At 40.6% G+C, this 18,511-nt stretch overlaps 1 protein-coding gene across 11 annotated transcripts in view; it reads right to left on the bottom strand.

Annotated features, from left to right (window-relative positions):
* The window catches only part of CFAP20DC (CFAP20 domain containing), a 255,701-nt gene that overhangs the window by 52,004 nt on the left and 185,186 nt on the right, over positions 1-18,511 (bottom strand). For 7 of the 11 annotated variants that reach the window (XM_036071785.2, XM_036071793.2, XM_036071788.2 and 4 more), the window contains 2 exons: positions 7,266-7,310; positions 5,808-6,011 (listed from right to left, as the gene is read on the bottom strand). In XM_036071785.2, the coding sequence (XP_035927678.2) occupies positions 5,808-6,011; positions 7,266-7,310 (249 nt within the window). Of the gene's footprint in view, positions 1-5,807; positions 6,012-7,265; positions 7,311-18,511 lie in introns of those variants that run through there. The other 4 variants (XM_036071787.2, XM_036071797.2, XM_036071798.2 and 1 more) reach the window with 2 other exon arrangements.

The following is an 18,511-nucleotide window of genomic DNA, read 5'->3' as shown; positions in this document are numbered from 1 at the left end:
GATTCTTTTGGGCATTGCAAAAAGCTGTTTCCATTAATAGCTACTCTTTTTCCTTAAAAAGAAACCACACACACACACACACACACACACACACGACATGATTTTATGTTATTGTCAATCAAAAGCCCTCATCAAAATAAAATTCACTTAAGAATTCATTATAAGCAACTCCTAGCTCCCTTCCTAAGACTGCCTACAGCCGAGTTTTTGAATAAATCTCATGAGGGCTACTCCTAACAGAAACCCTCCAAAATTGATTACTTGTAGCCTGGTTTCCACAGAAGTTGTAAAGTATTGTTTTAATTGAATTTGGTTCTAAGTTAGAAACTTTGAAAAATTTGTCTGTCAAAGGCCAATGGATTTCTCAGTAGGCTTGATTTATTTGGCAAGAGATGCCTACAAAAGCCAATTTGCTATGAGAAATATGGTTACATTTAATTACACTTTTATTTTTTTTTATTTATTTATTTTTTTTTAAAGATTTTATTTAGTTATTTGACAGAGAGAGACACAGCGAGAGCTGGAACACAAGCAGGGGGAGTGGGAGAGGGAGAAGCAGGCTTCCCGCTGAGCAGGGAGCCCGATGTGGGGCTCGATCCCAGGACCCTGGGACCATGACCTGAGCCGAAGGCAAACACTTAACGACTGAGCCACCCAGGCGCCCCTAATTACACTTTTAAATGACTAATTTATTATATCTAAACACCTTTTAAATAGTACATATTACTCTGAACTGTACAGATGCTGAGGAAAGCTGAGGAATCAGAGCTTGTAGTAAACACAATAGATTTCGCTAAAGACTCTTCACTTTACTCCACATGGGCTTTCTGGTTTCAGACTACAGCGTGTGTGAAGTCGTTAGGTAAAGATGCTAAATTGAATGTGACCTGCTTAAATCTCTGTTTTAAACCATTGGTCATCAAGCCCTGTCCGGAGAGAGATTTCTCCTTTGTCTGCATATTTAATATCCATTTATCAAATCTTGAATGTAAAATATTATCTGCATCGTTCAGGGTTTATTTAAGCAAAGCAAAGCTGATGTTTATTTTGGAATTTTGATGAAAACTACCTTATTGTAGAGTAAAAAAGGATTCTTTTTAATGTTTCTGATTGATTCATTCAGTCGATGACTAATAACCAGTGACTGAGTGTGACCTCATGCCAGGCACTGTGCTCAGCATGGTACTGCCTTCAAGGAGCTCACAACCAGGCCTCGGGCACATCATACAATGGTTCCCTGATGTGGTAAATGCTGACATTGAGACTGAAGATAACGGGAACCCACAGAAGGAAGAAATAATTCTGTGCAGTGTGGTGGAGTGTAGGAGAGGGTTTCACAAAAGCAGTGACGTTTGAGTTGGGCCTTGGAAAACAAGGGAGTGTTCTGGGTAGAGAAGAGGGATGGAGGGTCTCCCCAGGCAGAGGGAAGAGCACGATGAGCAATGACATGACTGACATGATCTGGACACAGGGCATGGCAGTGACGGGCATGCTGCATGGTGCAACTAGAGCATGGGGGCCTTCTGGGTGTATGCTGGCTAGGGGTGGATGGTGAGACAAGCAAAGAGTCATTCCAAGTTCTGTTCAAGGTGATGGAGAAACAAGGACGCTAAGAGATTATCCTGTTCAAGGAGAGACTCCACCCTCACCTCCATAGATTTATTCTGTTCCTTTTCAGAACTTGGAATTCCTTTCCCCCTCTTTCCACATGAGCTTGCACGCATTCTTGAACTCTGACTTAATTGTAGCCTTCTCTGTGAAAGTATCCTTGAAACCAAGAGTAGAATCAACTGCTTTCTCTGACGTGGGCCTCTCTTCTAAGAGCTATTATGAAACTCTTCATTCTGTCATCACTCAGTGCCCTGACTTACAGTGAGATGTTGACTCTCCGCCTCTCTCCAGTATGGTGAACATCTCAAGGCCAGGTCAAGCTTTATTTTTATCCCCAGCATAGTTCACAGCCTATTGTACCGCTTAAAAACAAAAGTAAAAAAAACAAGTATGTGGAATGAATTAATGTGAGACAGATAAGCTAGGTTGAGAGTTTAACAGCACCCCAGCTGGTCTTAAGGGTTGCTTCAAGTTAACACACTCCTTACTTGCTGACCGAAGGCCCTTGATTTGTAACCGAACTAACTTAACTTTCTTTGAGATTTGCAGACCACCAGCCTTGAGGAGTGAAGGACCAGAACTTCCCCAGGCCACAGCGGCCAGCAAGTCTGTTGGAAGCCACCTCGGCTTTCAGATGAGTCCAGTAATTTTGTAGCAAGGTGCTGTTCTTTTTCAGGTCACACAAATGATTTTACTCACCTCCCTTTGTGTATCTGCAGACCTTGCCCTCCTTTGCAGGAAGAACACAGTCCTGCACATCGGGAAACAAGAGCTGGACCCCCTTGCACAAGCCCCGAGCACTGAGTTAACGTCTATCTTTGGCATCATCTAGTCTGCATGGAACCAAGATATGTCGCAGGCCACTGTACTCCCCTTGCTTATTAACTGCCTTAAACCCCTTTAAAAACCCCTGGGCCAGGCAGAACCCTCTGAGTTGGCCTGTGGACAAGAGTCTACCTTCTCCCCAGGTGGCTGGCCTCCTGAATAAAGCTCAAACTCCTTTCCAATCCAAACTCATCTGTTGAGTAACGATCTTTCAGGTGACAGGCAGCAGAATTTGGGTTCAGGAACAAGAGTGTCACTGAGATATTCCTGGCTCTAGTGGCAAAAAGGAAGGTCTGTCTCTCGCAATGAGGCCCGGAGAAGGGCTACAGCAGGCTTTGGAGCTGTCTGGAGAGATCATCGGGTACAAGGTACAAGGATGTGTGCAGAGTGCATTCAGGAAGTTATAACTTGGACCGAAGCATGGAGTAAAAGGTGAGGAACAGTGAGAGATGAGCTGGGGAAGGGGAGCAGGTCTCACACCATGGGGGGCCCTGTATGCCAAGCCAAAGAGCCAATGGGAACTAGGAAAGGCTTTATGCAGGGAAGAGGTAAGATTAGATCCGGGCTTTAGGAAGATCACTAGTGTGAATAATAATGACAAATAACCTTAATTTACTAAATTAATTACTTATTATGTCTCAGATATAGTGCCAAGTGTTTTAAAAGGTCACGGCTTAGATTTGAACCTTGGCCATTTGACCTCAGAGCAGATGTTCCTCACCATTAGGTGCTTGGATGGGAGGGAGGTACCAGGAGCCTATTGAGGGAACGTGGATGAAAAGTAAAGTGCCAAGGTTATGGTGTTAGGTAGGGAGGGGTAAAATCCCGAGGATTCTTAGGATTTGGAAATGAAGCAGTGGGAGAAGTAGAGATATACTCCAAATTTCTGGTGGAGTGTCACTGTGGATGGCGGCAGCGCCACTGAGATACATGAAAAGCAAGGTACCATTGTGTTAAATAAAGTTATGAGTTCATTCATTTCTTCTTTTTCACTCTCCCTGTACAACTTCTAAAGAGAAAGGCATGAGCTCTCAGAAAGACCACAATAGTTCTTGTAAATTGCTCTATTTAAACTCTATATGAGCAACAAGATGCAGAGTTCATTAAGAAATGCAATTTTCCATTTGGTGATAGTTCCAATATTGAAATAGACTGAATTTGAAGCAGTAATAAACATATCTTATGAATACCAAAAGTGGGCTTTTCAATTATTTTCTCTGTCTAAAAAATAGACTGTTTTCAATTTCTCATTTGGTCAAACGGAGGGGTTATTAAGTTCATTACCAATGGTGTTATTTTTGGCTGTATACTTTTGGAGCGGAGTAGTTGTTGTGCATGAGGACTCTAGTCCTTGCCAGCACAGGACAGTGATGAGAACACGGTATCCAGGGCAACCAAGAGCTCAGCCTTTTCAGTCCATAAATAATCATTCCTCGGTTTGCCCTTTGTAATGTTGGTCTCCAAGCTACTTCACGACAGAATGAGCTCGTTCAGGAGGCCACTGTTCTCTTTCTTACTTTCCATTTAACTGACTGCTGAGGAATATTTTATAAGAAAGGCAATATTTCAATTCCATTGTAAATTGCATTGGCAAAAATCTGCAACTTACTCTTAATGTTCTTAGATCTGCTACAAGCCTACTCTGAGTAACCAGCACACAGGGGTGTTCTTGTTGGATGGGTAGATACTCTTTGGCACCAAAGCTGCTGGAGGCCTTATGCATGTTTGATCATTTAGTTTAATGAAAACATAACTGAGGCAAGGGAAGCCTGGAGGGTGGGCAAAGTAGGGATAAAAAAACACTCATGAAAACATCCTTCTTTCCCTACATTGCCTTAGAGTCAATCTGAATTCCTCCTCCATGAAGACGTGTATGTACTTTCCAGAGCAGAAATGTCACCATCTGCTGGATATCCATGGTACCCATTTGGCAAATTAAGTCACACACAGAAGTCACCCCATCATGGTGGTTAGGAGCTCAAACTCAGAGGAGTCATGCCAAGCTAAGTCTGAATCACTACACTCAAGAGCCTCAATTTTCTCATCTGGAATTGGGAACTCAACAGTGCTTACCACATAAGATAGCAGTAAGGACTGAGTTAGGTAACACATAGAAAGCCCAGTGCCAGAGCCTCCGAGATTGCTAATGTCTACAAAGATGCTGGAGACTTTGAAAAAAAAATTTCTCGGAAAGAAAATTGTAAAATTAATAAATATTTAATTAGATTCTTAAAACATACATTATCTACTGTCAACTACACTTGAACTCAGCCTTTACCTAATTTTATATAAATATAAATAAATTTTATATTTCCCTTCAAAAATTATACAGTAAAAAAGTAATATTTACTGTTGGATGAAAGTGTATTTTAATATGTTTGATTTGACGTTGAATGTGGCCTTATAGGTAAATATAAGTAAATTATAAGTAAATTTCCTTGGGTTCATGGAGGTCTTAAAATGTCTCTAGGTGTTTAAAGAAATAGCAGCTTTAAATACCACTATTAAAATACTGATTTTACTATTCTGCCTTATGATTTTTTAAGCTGTATAGGACTGTTCTATCAGTGTCTCCACTTTGTCTTTCCAATTCAGCCATAAGATCCCCAAGGCCAGAAGTGGGGAAAATAGACTGAGTCAAAACACCGGGCTCTGCTCTGGGCTCCACCACTGACCAGGTGTGGAAGCTTGGGCCCAGGAGAGTTTAGTTTCTCCACCTGAAAGACAGGAAGACTTTGACCTGATCCAACTCCTCGGCTGGTCCATTGTGAGGATGATGGGCCATATTTAAAAGTGCTTTAACTGTATAAACATACGGGAAAAGATAAGCTGTTGAATTGTCTGCAGTGCCTATCACGGCCCTCAGATACTGGGAGCAGCAAACATCTTTTTTGTTCATTCATTTAACAAATACTGAGCCCTCTCTATGTGCCAGGCCTATGCTAGGAGCTGCGGATACAGTGAAAGACCCAGAATTGACAGTAAAATGATTCCTTTTTGCTTTCAATGTATGTTCGTATATATCACCACATAATGAACATCCATTATTTGAAGGTAAGTAAGACAGCTTAAGAAAAGACAATGCCCTCAGACCTAAAACACTAATTCAGAATGGGCTCTGAATATTTCTTTCTTTTATTTTATTTGTAAGTAATCTCTACACCCAATGCGGGGCTTGAACTCAACCCCAAGATCAAGAGTTGCCTGCTCCACTGACTGAGCCAGCCAGGTGCTCCTGAGTGGGCTCCGAATATTTCTCATGGGCAGCGTTCTCATGTTGGCCCTAGGTTTCCCAGGCAAGGCTGGGCTTTGTTGAAAGAAGTTTGCTCCTCGTTAAGGCAGTACACAAAGACCCAGAGCCCTGGACTCACTGGTGGCAGGCAGGAGTTCCAGGTGGTCGTGTCGTCGCTGCTGGTACTAATGCTGACGTTACAGTTGTCAACCTGGGATGCGCTCAGGCCGTGGGGAGCCCCTGGGTCCTCCAGTTCTTCATTCTGTTGCCGCCGCAGGCTTGCTAGCATTTGCAACTCAGATTCACTCATCTGGCTGGGCTGATAGTTTCTCCAATCATATTCCTGAACAAGAGAGAAGAAAGGGACGGAGCAAAGGGTCACTGCCCGTTCTTAATTTATAGATCACCAACACATGCTACTGTACAGCCTTAACCCCTTCGGTGGCTCTCCACTGACCAAGGCCCAGATCCTTAACGTGCCCTTATACAACGCCTGCCCCCCGCCCTGCCTCACCTTGTCTTTTTGCTCCTGGCATATCAGCCACGCTCATTAAAGTCCTCGAGAGCATCAAGCTCGTGTCTGCCTTAGTGCTAGCCTGTGAGGCCCATGTGGTGGCTAACTCCTAGGCGCCCTTTAGGTCCCACATTGTGTCATCTCCCAGGGAAGCTTTTTCTGACAAGCACAAACTGGGGCGGCCCCTCCACTAAGTGTTCTCCTGGAATCAGAAGGTGTTCATTTCTAGCATTCATCAAAATTGCAATTACCTAATGGTTTTGGCATTTGCGGGTGGTCTACAAGCTCTACAAAGGCAAACACTGCCTTACATTCACGTATTTCCCATGTCTGGTGCTTGACCAGTATTTGACTAAACAAAAATTCAAAAAGTTTTTTTAAAAAGAAAAATCACTTCCCATATAAAAGTCCAGTTTCAAGAATACTGATGAATTTCATCACTGTGAACATTATGACCAAATACATTCAACTTACAGTAGGTTGAGAATGACTAATGCTGATAAAAGCCATCAAATAAAATTTAATCTTAAAATGGGAACATGTAAGTTCTGAAAGCCAGAAAGACCTCACAGCTATAATAAACACTTACACTAATATGGACTTTACTATACATGTAATCTGTCAGGCATTTTTTTCCCCCCATGAATACTACTACAAATCTTTAGAGGCTAATGTAAATATTCTTTCAATGTACAGGGAAGAAATTGTCATATGGAATTTTCAAAACCTTTCCTTTCTCTGTGATCTAAACCAAGTTTGATAGCAAAGGTTAATTTCAACATCGCTGAAATGTTAGCATCACACTTGAGTACTGATTTATATCCAGGACTGCCACATAACTTAAAAACAATCTTGAAATTTTCTTATCCATCTGCAAACATTGGTTGTGCTCAAAAAGGTTTATTTCATGGGGTGCCTGGGTGGCTCAGCTGGTTAAGCCCTGCATCGGGCTCCACGCTGGGCATGGAACCTGCTTGGGATTCTCTCTCTCTCTCCCCGCCCTCCACCTCCCTCTCTAAAAAGATAAAAGGTTTGTTTCATGACACATTAGAATTTTTTAGATATTCAAATCTCTACACTTACTTTCTCGGAGGACCCTTTGAGACAGCTACTGCCTTCTCTTCTTTTCTGCCTCACAGGGATATAAAAAGTTAAGAAAATATAATTAAAAAAAAGTCTTGGTGTTCCTATGAACTTTTAAATAAAGCACTATCATTACCATAATTTTGGGATTATCAAAGCTTATGATCTAATAATGTAACGTAGAGAGTTTCTGGAAAGTTGCTGGTGGAAACTCATTTAAATTTTTACAACTCATGGCTCCAGCCGCCTGGCACCCTGAGAGACTATGCAATCCCTAATAGGATATTTCATGAATATTTAATATGTTTTGAGAGTTCCTGGGACAAAACAGATAGCATAAGAACAAAATTTATATTTCAATGAAAGACACTAAAAAAAAAGAAAAATAGCAATAATTTGAATTCAGAAGAAATACTTGGGGGAGCAATAAACACAAGGAAAGATACTTGACATCACTGTCATTAGAGAAATATAAATCATCACCGCAGTGAAATCCCACTCACAACCACTAGGACTGTTATTATACAAAAGTTTGATAGCAACAAGCGTTGGTGAGGATGTAAAGAAATTGGAATCCTCACACACTGCTGGTGGAAATGTAAAATGGTGCCATCACTTTGGAAAACAGTTTGGTGGTTCCTCAAAATGTTAAACATCTGCCATGTGGCCCAGCAACTTGCTCCTAGGTATATATCCAAGAGAATTGAACACATATGTTCATACAAAAACTTGAACACAAATGTTCACAGCAGCACCATTCATAACAGTCAGAAGGTGGAAACAACCAAATGTCCATCAACTGATGGACAGATTCTTGTTTATCCACACAATGGAACGTAATTTGCCCATGAAGAGTCACAAAGTACTGATACACGCGCTACAACATGGATGAACCTTGAAAATATTATGCTAAGTGAAAGAAGTCAGAGACAAAAGGTCACAGATTGTATGATCCCACTTATATGAAATGTCCAGGATGCGCAAATCCATAGAGACAGAAAGCAGACTGGTGTTTGCCCAGGACAGAGAGAGCAGGAATGGGTGTGTAGCCAGTGGGTGTGTAGTTTCTTTGGGAGGTGATGCATACGTTCTGAAATTAAGTTGCTGCAGAATTTCGTGGATATACTGAAAACTGAACTGTACTCTTTAAAAAGCTGATTCCTAGGGTATATGAGTTATAGCTCCATAAAAACAAGGTAGTTCCGTCATCAGATGTGAAAACAAGACTAGCAGCCCGACTTCAGGCTCAGCGGTAAACAGTGACTTGCTGGGCTTCGCTTCAGTTTTTCTGCCAAGAAATGGAATGAAGTGTTCCATTGTGTCACCTGGGCATGTCATTTGGCTTGTTGTTGCCAACACACCTTTACAGTGAGAAAGGAAATTTTATTTTCATTTTCACAGTTTTCCTTGAGAAAGCTTTAAGATGTACTAAGTATGATTAATTCATCCATTCATTTTATGTATTTAATCTACAAACCTGTACTGTGCCTCAGGTACAACCCTAGGTGTTAGGACAGAAAACAAGAGAGAATGGGAAGTGGTTAAGCCAGACAGATCTGGGTCTGGGCCCTTGTCCCACCAGTTACCAGCTGGATGTGACTGGGCAAATTAACCTCTCCGTGCCTCAGTTTCTTCATCTGTAAAATGGAACTATAGTATATACCTCACTTGATTTTCAATGGGCTAAATGAAATAATGCATGTAAAATACTTAGCATAGTACCTGACAAACAGCTATATGAAGGGTCTCCAAACTTATGATGTGCACCTTTATGAAAAAATGTTTGCGTATGTACCTTCTAATATATGTTTGTTTATAAATGAAACACATGGGTACCTGGGTGGCTCAGCTGGTTAAGTGTCTGCCTTCGGCTCAGGACATGATCCCAGCGTCCTGGGATTGAGCCCTACGTCAGGCTCCCTGCTCAGCGGGGAGCCTGCTTCTCCCTCTCCCACTATCGTTCCCCCTGCCTGTGCTTTCTCACTCTCTGTCAAATAAATAAATAAAATCTTTAAAAATAAATAAAAATAAACAAAACACATGTATAGCTATATTAAACTAGTACGCATAGTATAAAACATACAGAAAAATAGAAATTAAAATGGTTGAGCTTAAAAAAATGGGAATAATTTCAATATTTTCTTCAAGCCCAATGGATGGTTTTTGGTGCACACCTCCTTGGGTGAGTACATCCTTCTTAGGAGGACCGCTGAGTTGGCCATCAATACATGTGCTCCCTGTTATTATTGTTCTTTCTTCTCATTTTCTCTGTTCTCCCCTCCCCCAGTCTCTCATCTATTCTGTACTATGTCAGGAGCTGGGAGTATAAAGAAAATAAGACACCCACCCCTGTCCTCATGGAGCTCACAGTCAAGAAAGGGAGACATAACAGGCATTGTAAGTCAGAGTGTTATATATACCCAGATCAACACTACAACACAGATATGTCTAAGATGCTTGAGGAAAGCAGCTTGGCAGTGACTAACTGCCCCGCAGATTTGGAAGACGCCTCGCAGGAGCCCAAGGTGGCATTGATGGTAATTAAACTTGTTAACATAGTGAATGAGTGGTCTTCAGAGGGAGTGAAGTCTCTCCACCACTGGAAGTACTGAAGCAGAGGCTGGGGAAATGGCGCCTGCCGGGAATACTGCAGTCATCTGCAGTGTTGGAAATGCACCGATCAGTTCATTCATTAGTAAGTACCTACAAATACTTACTGAGACCCTATTATGGGCCAGGAACTGTTGATGCTCAATCTGCTCAGAACTCTGAATTTCCATGGATTTATTTCCTACAACAGTAAAATGTATTCTGACAACACGTTGGAAGAGCAGGCAAAAATGAGCAGAGAGAAAGAAGTGACTTTTTCCAGGGTCATGGATGGAGCAACTGGTGGCAGAGACAGGTAATTAACTTAGTCCCCCGATACAGTCTTGATTCGTAATCTCTTAAACCATTTCAAAATCACCTGAAAGGCTAAATCATTTAAATTATATATTTTTCAAAAGAAGGCTTGCAAGAAAGTCTTCACATTAAAGGGGACTCCAGCACAAGATGGCATCTAACTAAATTATACAACTTGTGAGAGACAAGTGTCCTATCTAATTCTATCTCCAAAAGATTCAAAATGTTACGTATAACCCAATTTTGTCTCAAAATATCCTTGTAGGAAAGAAGGGAGACATTATCAGTCGGATTTGTTTTAGGAAGGAGGTAATGGGCTCTAGGCTATACAATTCAGCTGTGCTCAGATTCCCAAGCAAGTTCTTCCCTCATGAAACCAGTCGAACCACTCATCTTCTTTTGATCTTCAGACATTTTTAGAAGCCTAACACAGTGAAGTCAGAGAGAGAAGTGAGATATGGCCCTTGCTTTCACAGGCCTTACAATCTAGTAGGACAATCAAGAGCTAGAAAGAAATGAGCAGGGGCGCCTGGGTGGCTCAGTCGTTAAGCGTCTGCCTTCGGCTCAGGTCATGATCCCAGGGTCCTGGGATCGAGTCCCGCCTGGGATCGAGTCCTGCATCGGGCTCCCTGCTCTGCGGGAAGCCTGCTTCTCCCTCTCCCACTCCCCTTGCTTGTGTTCCCTCTCTCACTGTGTCTCTCTCTGTCAAATAACTAAATAAAATCTTAAAAAAAAAAAAAAAGAAAGAAATGAGCATAAAATAAGGCAGCATAAGGGGTACCTGGGTGGCTCAGTTGGTTATGTGTCTGACTCTTGATCTCAGGGTTGTGAGTTCAAGCCCTGTGTTGGGCTCCACACTGGGCATGAAGCCTACTTAAAAAAAAAAAAAAATGTAGCATATAACTGGGTATAGTACTAGTTCATCACACAGAGTCTTGATGATGATTAAAAGGAAAACGGGTAATTCCAGCAAGATGATAAAACACAACAAACAAAAGTAACCTTACAACTTGATGCTCTTTGCCTAATTTCTCTTCTCAAGATATTAAGGCAGAATAGCTTAATCCATCAAACATGTGCCTATAGAATGTTGTAAGCCTCAGATAAGAACTGGTTTTACTGAACTGTTCTAAGTTCTAAGGCTAAGTTCACAATGGTGGTGTAGAGCCAAAATGAGACATGGCCATGGGTTAATAAGATCAGGTGAAGAAACTCATTCCATTCTATATGGATAGGAGAGTAATAAAATTGGGAGAAAATTGGGCTGTTATTCTCATTCTAGAACCTATAAAATCTCTGAGACTCTCTTTCTGAATCAGCTCTGCATTGTGACAGGGCCTGACACCAGAGCATAGGGGACACCATGTAAAAAAAACTCTAAATAAAGGTCTACCGAACTATCCCTGACTCTTTGTGTTCTTTTAACAAGACACAGAAACTGCTACTACAAAGGGGATGGTGGCTGTTAGAACAGAACAAAAAGTAAAAGGCATGTAAGGAAAGGGAGATGGACCAAATAGTCTGGCATTTCAGAAAAGAGAGAGGTCACCTCTTGTAGGATCAGTCAAGCTTCATGGAGGAGATGGGTCTCTATGCTGGACCTCGAAGGATAAGAAGGGTGATATGGCAGCATATTCTAACCATCAGGCAGAACAACATGGGACAAGCTGGAAGTACAGAGCTTACATTCATAGAAAGCATTAAGTAAACTAGAAATACTTATACATACTGTTTCAGAAATGAAATCAGCAACAGAGTTCCAAAATAACAAGAATGGAAATACTTAGAATTTAGAATTTATTTATTTATTTGAGAGAGAGAGAGAACACAGAGGGAGAGTGAGAGAGAGAAGCAGACTCCCTGCTGGCAGAGAGCCCGATGCGGGGTTCGATCCCAGGACCCTGAGATCATGCCCTGAGCCGAAGGCAGATGCTTAACCGATTGAGCCACCCAGGTGCCCCGGGAATACCTAGAAAGCAATCTAAACCTTTTAAGCCCAAATGGCTTCCACTTCCCTGGCCAAGTCTTATTAAAAGTCTATGATTCTATCAAAAGATATATTCTTATTGGATCATATGATATCTCTATTTTTTATTTTTTGAGGAATCTCCATACTGTTTTCTACCCAAAGAAAACAAAAACATTAATTTGAAAAGATATATGCACTCCTATGGTTATTGCAGTATTATTTACAATAGCAAAAATATGGAAGCAGCCCAAGTGTCCATCGACAGACAAATGGATAAAAATGTGGTACACACACACACATACACAGAGAGGAATATTAGCCATAAAAAAGAATGAAATCTTGCCATTTGCAACAACATGGATGGATCTAGAGGGTATTATGCTAAGTGAGATATGTCAGAGAAAGACAAATACCATATGATTTCACTTATATGTGGAATCTGAAAAAGAAAACAAACAAACAAACAAACAGACTCTTAAGTAGGGAGAATAAACTGGTGGTTGCCAGAAGGGAGATTGATGGGGGGATGGGTGAAATAGGTGAAGGGGATTAAGAGGTATGAACTACCAGTCATAAAATAAGTAAGTCATGGAGATGAAAAGTGCAGCATCGTAAATTTGGTCAATAATAATACTATTGTATGATGACAGATGGTGACTATGTTTACCATGGTAAACATTGAGTAATGTAAAAAATTGCCAAATCTCTATTATACACCTGAAACTAATACATTGTATGCCAACCATACTTCAATAATGAATTTTAAAAAAAGAAATAAAAAAGACATATTCTTAGTAACTCCCATCCGCAGAGTGGATAAATAGTGGTGTGACAAGTCACATGGTAGCACACTTTACAGCAGTGAAATAAGTGATATATTGAATCTCATAAAAGAAATGCTAAGTGAGAGAAACCAGGCACAAGAGGGTATATATGGGTAAAACTAGTCTTGGGGGTTTCCGCGGAAGTTGTGAAGGGATAGTGGCAGGAAGGGATACTGACAGGCAGGGAGCACAATGGGGCTCCTGGGGCACTGGCATTGTTCTCTTTCTTGATCTGAATAATGGGCACATGGATTTGTTCAGTTGGTGAAAATTCATCAAAGTGTATGTTTGTGAGATGTGTACTTCTCCATGACCAAAAGTGGCAAAGAAGTCAAAGACTCAAAAAAGATTTCCTAGGAAGTAATAGTTGTTAATCACGGACACCTTACTCCGGACCGTCTTAGTAGGGGCAAAAAAGGCATTTTGTAAATGCTGGGGAGTCAGTATCACTGCTAGTTTCAAATTTGTATTATTAAGAATTTTGAAGCTGTAATTAGAAAGTTTTAGAAGTTTTTCTGAACTTCAACATCATAGCAAGAAAAGTAGAAGTCTATTTTCCAAAGCTAATTTTAAACCTCAACTGGCATTTTAATATGAAGATTAATCTCCTCTCTATTGCTATTTGCAGACAGTAAAAGTATTGCTACATTGACATTTTAAATACGAGCTGATGGTAAATTAGTGTTCCAGGGCATCTCTTCACCAACTAGCACCCCTTGAAGACTTGTTTCAAATTCCTGAGCACATATCCCACAAAAGAGTTGTCCCTGATTCACTGGGGACGCAGGCCCAAGGAAGAGAAGAATGAAGAGAAGACAGAAATCTCAGGCATGAGCCTCAAGTGACACACGCTTGAGCAAATAAGTCATTCCCAATGTATGGTAGCTTTCAGCATACCTCTTCACCATGCAAAGAGGTAAATCGAAATTTAAAGACCAAGCCACAGTACAACTTGAAAAACTTTGCTGCACTGAAGGGATGCTATGTCAACTTAACACAGCAGAAATCAGGAGGCAGGCTGTTAGAAAGACAGAACTGGTCAGAATATAGATCGTGTTTTATGTCAATGGCGTTCATATTGACCAAGGCTTAACCAGACGCAATGCTACCTCTGAGATGTCTGTCACAAACATTTTGGCTTGTAACCTGGAGACACTTCACAACCCCTGACTCAATTCACACTTCATCATCTCTGCATACTAACCCCTTAAGAATGTCTCAGGTAGAGAATTCTAGTTTAAACCCGATAGTGGCAAAAGTCCTTACAAAGGGGTAGCTTTCTACCTCATAGACGTGGTGCTCTCTTTTTTGGAGGGGAGGAGCACTAAAGTATTTTTTAAAAAAAGATCCTAATATCGATGTGCTATATTTGTATAGAACACCCTTTTCATCCATGACTTCTACACAATATACTTCCGTACATTTTGTCTCGGTAGTCAGCCTGCTAATTTTCAGAAAGAATTCTCCGACAACCACAGCTGAACTCTTAATTAACTTTAAAGTGAGTTGATAAACAATTTGTAATTTCCCAGCACCTATCTAGTGGTGGGTACTTCTTGAGTTTAACAATCAACTATAGACTAGAAGGAATCTAGTAACACCAAATGGAACAGGTTTTATATTATATTCAAGGATATGCCATCTATAAGATGACTGTAGCCTTGTACATGGGGTAAGCACAGTAGTCATTCAATACATGGTAGTTTAAAATATTATTTAAAGAACCAGGAGGAAAACAATTACTGTGCCTGCCTACAGAAATGAAGATATCAGAGGTAAGCCAACTGATGTTTCTGGAGTGGGAAGATGATAACTTTAAGTTCAGATTGTTTTAAAATGTAAAACACTTTGGTTGTAATACAGTAATGACAGATATACCAACAACTGTGCATGCTTTTCCATATCAAAATACTATGTAGTGTGGCGCCTGGGTGGCTCAGTTAAGCGTCTGCCTTTGGCTCAGGTCATGATCCCTGGGTCCTGGGATTGAGCCCTGCATTGGGCTCCCTGCTCAGCAGGGATTCTGCTTCTCCCTCTCCTTCTGCTCCACCCCCCACCCCAGAGCACGTGCTCTCTCTCTCTCTCAAATAAATTAAAAAAAAAATACTGCGAAGCTAAAAGTGGCAGTGGCAGTTAAATTGCCACATGATCGCAGAATTTTTTTTTGAGAGAGCACGAGTGCGCAAGAGTGGGTTGGGGTTGGAGGGATGAGAGATGGGAGGGGCAAAGGGAGAAGGAGAGAGAGAATCCCAAGCAGGCTCCACACTGAGGCTTGATCTCACGATGTGGAGATCATGACCTGAGTTGCAGTCAAGAGTCGGATGCCTAACTGACTGAGCCACCCAGGTGTCCCAATCACAGAACTTTTTCAGTGATCTTTAATTGGGGATGGTGGTCCAGGTTAGTGGAAGGTGAACCAGCTTTTCTGGCCAAAACTCTTGGGTTTGACAGTTACTAGATGTGAACTAGCTAAAGTCTCTCTGCTTCCTGGTCTGTCAAACAGAAATAAGGTCTCTTGTGAGGGCTGGAGATAGAGACTGGACAGAAAGAGTGGGGCACCTTGTAGAGGGCTTGGCATATGGCAAGTGGCCTAAATCCTTAAATTCACAAACAAGTTTCTTGAATCAAAGACCTTGATCTCAATGGGTCAGGAAATACTGTCAGCCTAGGGCCTCTTCCATAAAATAGGAAAATGGCAAGTATGACTTGCTCCTTTAAAATTAGGAAAGCCAAGACATCAAAGAAGATGGATTTCTTCAATAAACATTTGACTAGTAGGATATTAACCTTAGCATTACAATATTGGAGAACTGACAGTAAAAAGTTATAGTGTGTTAGCTAAACAACTAATGTGTTTTCATTGATTCATACTTCTGATAGTCTCTTAGTTTTTGTCAAGTCTTTTTATCTACAATTTCGGAAACTTCTGAGAATCTGAAACTGCTCCTTTTTATTAGAGTAACTGGCACATTGTTTGGAGATATGAAAATGTCCTAATGACTTTTGCAGTTTCGTATCATCACCCAAAATTTGGAGCATAATTCCATTTTTAATTATTTTAAGATATTTCTACTCTGGACTATTTTGCCTTGGTCAACAACTAAATTAGACACTAGATGCAAAGAGTTTGTTTACTCAAAGGAAACTACTCTGTAGCATCAGCAAAAATTTGGACTGAAAAAAAACATTCAAAAGTAAGAGGGCTAGGAGCCAATTCCACCCGGAAAATTTCTATGCTTAATGCAAATCCTTTTACTGGTAGCACCAATGTTATTTAATCACCAAATTCTGTAGCTTCAGCGATATCCCCAGCAGGGCATTGACAGATAAAACTGAGATAATGACTCTGTTGTTTTTTTCAGAGGCAAGGGAAGAGTATAGTTTTGACAAAACATGAAATCACAAACTCTTCTTCAGAGACCACTGATTGGTAGGAGTGTCCAATGTAATAAGTGACACATTCTTACCATGGTTAACACTATGGTTTATAAACTGCTACTAGTCCTGTCCACGTTTAATTCACCCCATCAGCCATGAAGCTGCAGATCTGTAATTTAGCTCTGGGAATAAGGCAGGCACACAGAGGGTGCTCTCTGGGGGAATGACTGGAGACATACCAGGTCCTGCTTCTAAATATTATTCTCTCTTCAGTGAACATTGAGAAAATACCAGCACATTACCTGGCAGAAGTGACCCATTAATTCACTCTTATGTTAGCACTTGATTCAACTCTTAACAGAGGACAAGAAACGCACATAGCTATCCCCTATTGAGCAGTACCAATAATTAGTTTCTGGAATTTTATTGAATTTGAAAAAGTTTGCTTTAGAATGCTAGGCACACTGGTTTACATTTCTAACTACTCACACATAGGTAGAAGAAAATATCTGGTTGAATTATGGGCTAAGTGCTCTACATGGACTATCTCATTTAATATTCATTAAGACCCTATGGAATAAGTATTATTATTTTCTTCGAGTTGATAGATGAGGTAACTGAGGTTCAAGGAAGTTAAGAAATGTGCCTAAGGTCACATAAGTAAAAAGAAGCAAAGCCAGAATGAAAATCCAGGTCTGCCTGATTTGAGCTGGTGCTCTGAGCCATGGTGTCCACTGCTTCTGACTCCTCGGAAGAATGAAAATGTAGATAGACATAACGTAGGGCTCTCTTTGGGGAAGGTCCCGAGGGTGGCAAAGGTGAAGGCTGTACGTCTGTCAGGTGGCCCAGGAAAGCATGAGGACAGTGGGGCCAGGATGATCGACATACGTACAGCACACAGGGTAACCTGACCCCCAAACAGGTGTTTTGCAACAATGGAATATTGTTGTAACTGAAGGAAGTCAGGGGTCAGACAGACATTTATGAAGTCTTTAAACAATGGGGTATTGTTGGAAAGACAGCTGCCAATAGCATACTTGAGTGGCAAATTCAAAGAGAGACAGATGGCTTCCCTTTGAACACAGAGTATTATATACTCTAGAAAATGCAGAACTTTATGTAATGAAACAATGCCTTTAAAACTCTAAAATAATTTACAAATTCATTTTCCTCTAAGTTTGTAGAGTACAAATTGCATAGACTAGTAAACCTCTATTTCAAAAAAATATGGGCTCAAGTTCATCAGAGAGGCAGTCAAACTAATCCTTTTTCATTATCCAAAGGAAAAGGCTTGACAATTAAAAAAAATTATACCATGGCTTAAAACACTTTTAAAAGTGTCCTTCCATAATTCAGTTTTGAGTTTTCAAAAATGAAAATGTGAAAATTAAACTCAAAAGTTATATGGGATTCATTTTATAATTTTTTTCTTATAAAAACTTATGTCTTGTTTTTCCTAGAATACCTGAAACTGTAATTGGTAGCGTATTTTGTTTTTCTTATGAAAATAACCATTCTTCAATAAGCTCAAACTTTTTCTGGAACCACAAAGCCTGTTATATATGTCTTTTTTGTTTGTTTGTTTAAAGATGCACATAATAACATTTACAGGTTTAAAATGATTCATTCAGAACTGTTTGAATGCAGTTATACATGTGGAAAAGTTTAATTACCAGATATCTACATGGTTATGATACTACCCAGAGGGCTGTACTTGTTTCTTAATTAAAAATATTTGAACTTAATAATAGGGAACTCTATTTAAAAATGAATAAAACATTGCAAGGAAGAAGTTTACCCAGTAGTTAGCAAGTCAATTTCAGTAAGTGTTCCTTAGAATTACTAGTACTCTGGCATATCAGGGGATTAGGAGAACAGTTCTCCTGCATCTTCTTTTGTCCCTTGTCATAAAGTCGCCTCATGTCGGCACTTTGCAAGAGCAGATTTCCTTTTCAAGATTTATTTATGTATGTGTGAGAGAGAGAGAGAGGGAGCGTGTGATCATGGGTGGGGGGTGGAGGGTCAGAGGGAGAGGGAGAGAGAGAGTTTGCTTCAGGGCTCCATCTCACAACTCTGTGATCATGACTTGAGCCAAAATCAAGAGTCAAACACTTCACCGACTGAGCCACCAGGCGTCCCATGTGAGAGCAGATTTTCAATGGGGTGTCCAC

The sequence above is a fragment of the Halichoerus grypus genome, chromosome 1, assembly GCF_964656455.1.
Source record: "Halichoerus grypus chromosome 1, mHalGry1.hap1.1, whole genome shotgun sequence".
Lineage (NCBI taxonomy): Eukaryota > Metazoa > Chordata > Mammalia > Carnivora > Phocidae > Halichoerus > Halichoerus grypus.
This window is presented reverse-complemented; position numbering and strand designations above follow the sequence as displayed.